The 8,661-nt window shown below is 49.5% G+C and overlaps 1 protein-coding gene and 1 pseudogene across 1 annotated transcript; both read right to left on the reverse strand.

Annotated features, from left to right (window-relative positions):
* Positions 1-1,960: 1,960 nt before the first annotated feature.
* LOC119320890 lies at positions 1,961-2,737 on the reverse strand (annotated as a pseudogene).
* Positions 2,738-4,408: 1,671 nt separating this feature from the next.
* On the reverse strand, positions 4,409-6,115 carry LOC119320891 (protein Rf1, mitochondrial-like). Its single transcript, XM_037594802.1, has one exon. It carries the CDS (start codon positions 6,113-6,115, stop codon positions 4,643-4,645), a length of 1,473 nt encoding a protein of 490 aa, XP_037450699.1. The 3' UTR covers positions 4,409-4,642.
* Between the last annotated feature and the right edge of the window lie 2,546 nt (positions 6,116-8,661).

The raw sequence follows: 8,661 nt of genomic DNA on the forward strand, positions 1-8,661 counted from the left end.
GAGATACCTCTCCGATACACGGAGTGACAAATCCTAATCTCGATCTATGCCAACCCAACAAACACCTTCGGAGACACCTTTAGAGCATCCTTATAATCACCCAGTTACGTTGTGACGTTTGATAGCACACAAGGTGTTCCTCCGGTATTCGGGAGTTGCATAATCTCATAGTCAGAGGAACATGTATAAGTCATGAAGAAAGCAATAACAATAAAACTTATTGATCATTATGCTAAGCTAATGGATGGGTCTTGTCCATCACATCATTATCTAATAATTTGATCTCATTCATCAAATGACAACACATGTCTATGGTCAGGAAACATAACTATCTTTGATTAACGAGCTAGTCAAGTAAAGGCATACTAGGGACACTTTGTTTTGTATATGTATTCACACATGTACTAAGTTTCTGGTTAATACAATTCTAGCATGAATAATAAACATTTATCATGATATAAGGAAATATAAATAACAACTTTATTATTGCCTCTAGGGCATATTTCCTTCACCACCGGCTCCCCCTCCATTCCTGTCACTATCTAGTGGTCATGGGTTACAACTTGGGGTGCCTCATCATATATAAGAGTCCAAGAGCACAACGTATCTAACTCCAACACTACAAGTAACACTACACGACTCCTACCCACTACAACACCAAGTCTAAACATAACCGATTCATACACAATATACACATACATAACAACCATCTTAGCGTATATCTCCACCACCTTGAATTCCCCATGCATAAAACTTCCATGTACTCTGGACTTGGGTTGTCTTCTTCCTATATTACTAGAGCTACTCGACGAGCCTACCCAGACCCGCCACCTCTGTGGGACCCTGCTACTACTCTCGCAACTACAATCCCCATGACTCCACCTGCGATAGTGCTCCCTTGGAACTTGTAAAGATGTAAAGCCATCTTATCTCCCATCATCACAGTCACCTCACCTTCCATGATTTTCATGGTCTTCTTATTCCGATCACAACAGAATACCATATCACCATCATGAAAAACTTCAAACAAAATTGGGTTCCTCCTTAGCCCTGGCAGACGCCTGACTCCTCGAAGCATCTGATCAACTCCATCAAACATCTTGATTTTGATGTCACCTACTCCAGCAACACGATAATTTGTGTCATCGCCCACATAGGCCAAACAAAACTGACCAAACTTGTATGAAGAGAACCACTTCATGTTGGGTGTCGCATGGAAAGAGCTAGCTGAATCCAACATCCACGCTTCTCTTTTGATTGATCACATGTATGATACTACGAGGACATCACTACTGTTGCCTAAGTCATCACCATGAGTTGCCATATTAGCACTTGACCCATCGTTGATATTTGGATAGTCATTTCTCATATGTCCCTACTGCTTACACTTGTGACATTGTACCTTCCTTTTCTTTTTCTTGTTCTTCCCTTCCTCCGCTCCTCACCCTTGACTAACAAACCTTCACCACGAAAGACTTCCACCGCATTCTTCTTTCTCATATCCTAAGATAGCAATGCCGCAATAATATGCTCATTCTTCACGATTTCCTTGTCGTGTGTCAAAGTAGTGATTAAATGCTCATAGGACTATGGCAACGAACAAAGAAGAAGAATTGCCCAATCCTCATCAGGAACCGTCGCACCCAAGCATGTTAGATCTGCCACGACTTGATTATAGGGTTTAACACACACTACAAGATGACCCCTCCCGCGTCTTCATCCCATACAATTTTTGCTTGAAATACACCTTGGTCGTCACAGTTTTAGACATAAATTGACCTTTTGGATTCTCTCAGATCTTATCTTCTTCAATGAATTCTCATCCATCACATGATAAATGACTTAGCCCGATAGACACAACCGTATAGTCCCGGCTGCTTTCATCTGTAACTAAACCTCAGAGTGAAGGGAGTAAGAAAGAACACAGTCTCCATTTCAGGATTGCATGATCTACCGATCGTCAAAGCGAGGTGATCTCGTTGCCACCTTGAGAAATACTCCTAGTATCATTCACCAACGCTAATGTTGTGTTTACGCTGCTCGTCATTGTCATCCAAAGATTTTTTGAGGGCACATCGACCATAAGATTCCGCAACGTCGGGTTCGCCGGCAGAGCAATGTCCATCTCTCCCTCCAGCATCTTCACCACCGCGCCCATAGGCGGCCTCGCCTTCGATTGCCGTTGCACGCACCAGAAGACCACCTTGCACATCCTCTCCGCCAGCTCCCTGCACAGCTGCCACTCCGGGTCATCCACTGCATCTATGCCATGGTGGCTCGGCGGCATAAGCTCCACTTGTCGGCCACTCTCATACTTGGTCTATGCCAGCTTAGGGGGCCATTGCTGGCTCTCGGGCGCGGCCTTGTCGAAATTCCTCCATCGACCGACGGCCACGAGCAGCAACATGCCGAAGCTGTAGATGTCGCACTTGTCTGTCACACTAGAGTGCATCCACTCTCCGGCGCTACATAGCCGGGGTACCGCGCAAGCCGGACACCGAGCCGTGCGTGTCTGCGCGAGGCCGAAGTCGCCTGCCTTGGGTGTGAGGGTTCCATCGAGAAGGACGTTGTCTCCCTTGATATCGGGGTGGATGATCTTATGCCGGCACTCCTCGTGGAGGTAACTGAGGCCCCGCGCAACGCCGGTGGTGACCGTGGTCATGCCCACATCGGCGTGGTTGAAGAAGTAGGCGTCGAGCGCGCCGTGCTGCATGAACTCGTACACCAGCGCGCGCATGGAGGCGAGTCGAAGCAAAATCCGAACTGCCTGACGAGGTTGATGTGGTGCGTCCTGCGCCCCATACCTGTCGTCTGAGCTCATTGTATGTTGCTGACTTGCTGGTAAGGTTGCTCGCACTGAATTGCACGGTGCTAAATAGTCTTGCAAGCAACTCATTGCTGGAAGCATTGGTGTTAGCTCAGAGGAGTTAATTTTCCATTATTTTACAAAGAATGTGTAGTGCCAAAGATTTGAAGCGCACATGGTACCAAATTGTCCCTAGAAAAGAATAAAGTAGAATACTGGGGTACTAATTAGCCCAAAATGACATGGAAGCAAGAATGAGATTAGAATCTCTTGACAGATTATCATCAATCTTGTTAGTCAAAACTTCTTTTTTTTCTCCCGTGTTTTTCCGTTCTTTTAATAAATCATACAAGTCCACAAGAAGAGATCTCGACTGCAGTTCTCCACCTATGCTTCTACATCATTTTCTTTCAAAAAAAAACCTATGCTTCTAGATAGGAAAATTTTATATAGATGGCCATCTCAAGTTTCGACTCAGAAATGTGGCACAGCACTTGCTGATAGTCATCAGCTATTTGTAATCTTGTAGGTAGGTTTTGGGCCACTGCTGAGATCTTATCTGCTTCTTCAGCAACAGTCTGTCATGACCTCATGGGCACGAACAACTGTCAGACTAGATATCTCCATCTCATGGGCCACTCTACATATTTCATCTCATCGCGGAGAAATTGGCATTGCTCACTATCTTCATTAGGCACAGTGAACGGCCTGATATCAATCAGAGGACAAAGAAGACTGGGATCGATGGAGCTGCAATCCATAATGTGAGAGTATGTCTGTATATTGCGGTCAAAGAAGCAGCTGAAGAATGCAGAATGGAAGAATGGTGATCTAGAATCAGAGTGGGGTAGAATTTTTATTCAGGAGGGGTTGGAAGCCAAGCACGGTGGGGATCGAGGCCTGCGAAATGAAGAACCTCTTCTGCTGCGCAAAGCTTGTTGTCAAGAGCGCCCTTGCAAGGCAGGAGAGGCACTTCACACAGAGGACAGCCCACATACTATCCAAGAGCTGACATGGAGTTCAAAGCCATTGCAGAGGCAGCAGCAGTGCAAATAATTGCCACACCCACACCATGATGTCTTCATTGCTCAAACGCAGATCAGGGTTTTTCAACAGCGAGTATAAAACATATGAGTCAAGTATGCCAAACTTGAACTGAAATGATACATGTAGGCATAAGCATAATGGCTAATACAGTATCATCATCACAGCAAGGTGCTGCCAGGAAGAACTCAGCTAATAATATTTTCATAGGAACCATTTGGCGCAAGTACTAAAGCTTCATGATCAATGGCCAATTGTAGTGTTTGGACTTCAGAAATCATTAGCAGAGAAGTGAAATTCTTCTGTTCTATTTCTCCTCGAAAGACACAATAACTCTCAATTGTAACTTATTATTAGTTCATTTTTGGAATGACACAAACATGCAAGGCCTACAAAAAGCCCTTATCATCCATGATATATTTAGTATACATAAGACTTAGACACAGGGAATTATGCAGGCAACACCTAATACTGCAGTGCCTTGAGGAAATTCGAACTAGGCACCATATCCAACTACCGATAAACAGCAGCTAACAACCATAAGGCTTAACTCACACTTATCTAATTCTAGTGCACGCTGGAGCAATCAGGATAACAACACATCTAGAGCATATCAAGAAGATAAGAGCATAACCATGGTAAGTTAAGTGTTGCGTAACAACAATAGCCCTCAAATACTCTGAATGCATTCTCCATCTTGGCGATAAGCAATATCCATCAGTCATTTTAGTGAATGTACTAGGATCAGGCATCTCACCAGTATGGGTAACCAAGTCAAAGATGGTGTGTTCATCAATTACCTTTCCGCGGCCTATGATGAATATCCCTGTTCTTCAATTTGGTAATAAATTCCTTGGCTTTTATGGAATCATCAAGATTAAAATAACCCTCAACCATGCACATGTAAACTTCTGTGTCAAGTGGTACTCCCATATCAATCATCTCATTGAATTTTTCCATCGCATCATCCATCCTGCCCATCTTGCAAAATGCAGATATCACAGTTAAACAAGTGAATTCATTAGGCTTCACACCCTGCTTCAACATGTCTTTAAAGAAAAGCATGGCCGCATCCATCATGCCATACTTAGCATATGCATTAATCAGTATGTTGAAACAACGGAGGTCAGGTACAACTCCATCTCTTGCCATCAGCTCACAGAGATCAATCATTTGAACAAGGGATCCTTCTATAGCGTACCCATGGAGCATAATAGAGTATGAGACCGTATCTCGTTTTTGGCCATTCACGGCCATGGAATAAAATATTTCCTCAGCTTCTTTGATTCTTCCATGCTTGCAAAGGTAGTCCATGACTAAGGTATAGGTAACAATGTCTGGCATAACACCTTGGCTTCTCATTACTTTCAACAACCTAGCGACTTCTTTTAACTGGCCTAAAGTTGAATATCCTTTGATCAGGCTAGTATATGTCACAACATCTGGTTGGACACCATTATGAACCATATGTCGAAGGACCACCTCTGCTTTGTCCATTGCTCTTGCTTTGCATAGCGCATTGATAATGGAGCTATATGTCACCTCAGTAGGCACTACCCCCTGTTGTATCATTTCATGGAATAGATCGCATGCTTTGCTTACTTCACCCTCCTTAAAGAAGCCATCGATTACCATGTTGTATGACATCACGTCGGGAGAGCGGTCACCACCTTTTTTGGCCATCACCCGGAGCAGGTCAAGCGCAAGCTGGCTCCTCCCACTGTCGCAGAAACTCTTGAGAATCACCGAGTAGGAGATGACATTAGGCAGGTCGTCGGCTATCCTATGGAGCAGTATGTCCAGAGCCTCCTCTGTGCGCTTCATGTCACAGAGGCACTTGAATAGGCTGCTGTAGGTAATGGGGCTCGTTGTGACTCCTGTCTTGAGGAGGCAGCCGAAGAAGGCGGGCCCTAGGTCTGGGTGGCATGCTCGGTGGCAGCAGTCAATTAGTATGTTGTAGGTGTGAATGGTGGGTGCTGTCATCCAGCGGCGGCCTGCTCGGGCCATATGGTTGAAGAGATCAACGGCGAGGGCAGGGCCATCAGTGCAGGCGGTTGAGGGCGGCGCACGCGCGAGTGCAGCAAATAAGCCGTTGAGTGCACGCACCGATACTGGGACAGGTTGGCCCAACATTTCGTCGAACAGTTGGTGCGCGAGCTCTGGCCTGAGCGTCCCGAAGCCCATATGGCCGTGGAGTTCGGTCAGCAGATCGATGGCGCGTGAGGAAACGGGGCTAGAGTAAGAGCGGACCTGAAGGCGTGACATTGTCGCCGTCTAATTTCTGCAGCAGCGGTGAACGCTGGCGGCAACGACCAAGCCCTGGTTGGAGGAGGGCGGACGGAGGAGACACTGGACAGAGTGGTCTCGCTCGCTTCTTCCTGCAGCGACGGTGAGTGAGGGCGAGCGCCGGCGAGGACCAACCACCGGCGCGTCCAGCGGCGGGAGGTTCTCATTTTTGGACTTTGGATGGAGACGGGGGTTCGATTTGGAGCTCTGCGTGTGCATCTCATCATTCTCATTTCACAATCAGCTAATAATATCTTTATAGTAACCATTTGGCACAATACTAAAGCTTCATGATCAGTGGCCAATTGTAGTGTTTGGACTACAGAAATCACTTATGGCAGAAGAGTGAACTTGTTCTATTCTCTTTCTCCTCGAAAGACGGCAAAATGAATGACCGTTGTATTGGAAAAAAAAACCTAAAAAATGCAGGTCGGCACTGACTCATTGTACCGAAATGCATGACCAGTACCTAACTGCGCCCGCACCGTTCACCTTGCCCGTGCTACCTGATTCACCATGACTTCCAGCAAAAGAGCCAGCAAGCCGTTAGTTTCAATGAGCATCAGCATTCAGATGTCCAAGTCCCTCTAGACAGGCAAGGATCTCCGCTTCCTCCAGAGTAGCGCACACAGGAACACCAGCCATGCATGATCTCAGACAACGATGCCCACGCCTGAAGGCTTAGAGATTGCATCCTAGCCCGCGTCAAACAAAGATTCTACGCACTTCTGTAGAAAAGGCACAAAGGCAGCTATCATGGAGACCTTGCCATCGCTGCACACGATATTATTCCGATGATGCTATCCACTTGCCAGGCCCTGGTGCCGGAAGAGCTTCTGGAACATGTTACAAGGAGCTGCCCTCTGGAAGCCGTCAGTACATATTTGATTGCATTTCTTTAAACAAAATCATTACTTTTGTTCCATACAACATGTTATCTTGAACTACATGTGTCTGGGATCATGTTCCGATCCTTATTGTATAGTATAAGGCTGCAGATGATTGTATGTTGGAACCGCCAGTCCCTTGCCTCGTCTACAGCTCGCCGCAGCTCTCTCTCTCAGTGCTTCAGCTCAAGCGATCAAGAGAAGAAGGAGAAGGGTGGACACAGGAGGTTCCCGGTGCTCATACACGGCCGCCACTACGGCCTTGTATTTTCTCCTCGAGCCACAACTCGAGTGCACCCCTATTACAACGTCACCGTACAGGTTTTATACCCAGGGCCAGTAGCCGGGCACGTACCCTCACTCCCTGCTCTCTCGCGTCCACGATCCGCCCGCCTCGCTCGCGGCAGCGACGCACTCCAGCGCGCAGCTCGCGGCTGGCTTCCAACGGATCATGCACGAGATCCCCGTACGGCTCGCCAACAGACCAGGCCTCCCACGACGTGTTCCGTGTACATGCACACGCACGCTCAAACGCTACCCACGCACACACACACACGCCTACGTACACCCATGCCACGGAGCCGGCCGTGCCCGACTAGCCCATGCACGCCCATGCACGCGCCTGGTGCTCCCGACGCGAACGCCGCCATCCGGGCATGGCTTGCTGCTATCATTCACGCCCCAAGCCATGACCCTTGCACGTGTCAGGCTCGTCGTCGATGTCGCGCCGTCATGTACGCCTCCGCTCGCTGCTGCTGCAGCAGCCCGCAGTCCCGTGCGCCGCCACGCCGCGTCTCCGTGCCATGCACCACCACGGTTGTCGCGCCGAGCCGTCGCGACCTCTGCGCCACCACGCAGGTCCTTCGCGACCTCCTCGTCTCCGCGACCGCCGTGCCCTTCGCGCGCACTCCCCACGTCCCCGTGCTCCCGGCCCGCGCTCCCGCCGCGCACGTACGCGGTCTGCGCAACCAGTTCCAGCGCCTCGATACGGTCCACGCCCGCGGTCCCAACGCGCCCGACGCGTCCGGTGCGCACGCATAACACGCACCGATCGCGCCCAGCTCGCCGCCGCGCCTCATTCGCCATGCTCCGCACGCCTCCAGCTCGCGCCATGATTGCGCTCCGACACGATCAACGCGGCCGATCCGGCGTGTCCAGGAGCTTGGCCTTCTCTCCGCCGAGCCACGCCGTGCCGCAGCCTCTGCGCCACCACGCAGGTCCGCCGCAGCCACCGCGCTCGCCGCACGCACGGCATCACCGTGCTCCGCCGCCGCACGGGACGAGCGCCATCGCCGGCGAGCTCCTCCGAACCCGATGCTCTGATACCAATTGTTGGAACCGCCAGTCCCTTGCCTCGTCTACAGCTCGCCGCAGCTCTCTCTCTCTCTCTCAGTGCTTCAGCTCAAGCGATCAAGAGAAGGAGAAGGGTGGACACAGGAGGTTCCCGGTGCTCATACACCGCCGCCACTACGGCCTTGTATTTTCTCCTCGAGCCACAACTCGAGTGCACCCCTATTACAACGTCACCGTACATGTTTTATACCGAGGGCCAGTGACCGGGCACGTACACTCACTCCCTGCTCTCTCGCGTCCACGATCCGCCCGCCTCGCTCGTGGCAGCGACGCGCTCCAGCGCGC

Source organism: Triticum dicoccoides, chromosome 6B (genome assembly GCF_002162155.2).
Source record: "Triticum dicoccoides isolate Atlit2015 ecotype Zavitan chromosome 6B, WEW_v2.0, whole genome shotgun sequence".
In the NCBI taxonomy this organism is placed as follows: Eukaryota; Viridiplantae; Streptophyta; class Magnoliopsida; order Poales; family Poaceae; genus Triticum; species Triticum dicoccoides.

What these genes read in the sequence shown, in the direction of transcription:
- LOC119320891 (XM_037594802.1), bottom strand. Translation starts at nt 6,115, where the DNA reads ATGTCACGCCTTCAGGTCCGCTCTTACTCTAGCCCCGTTTCCTCACGC.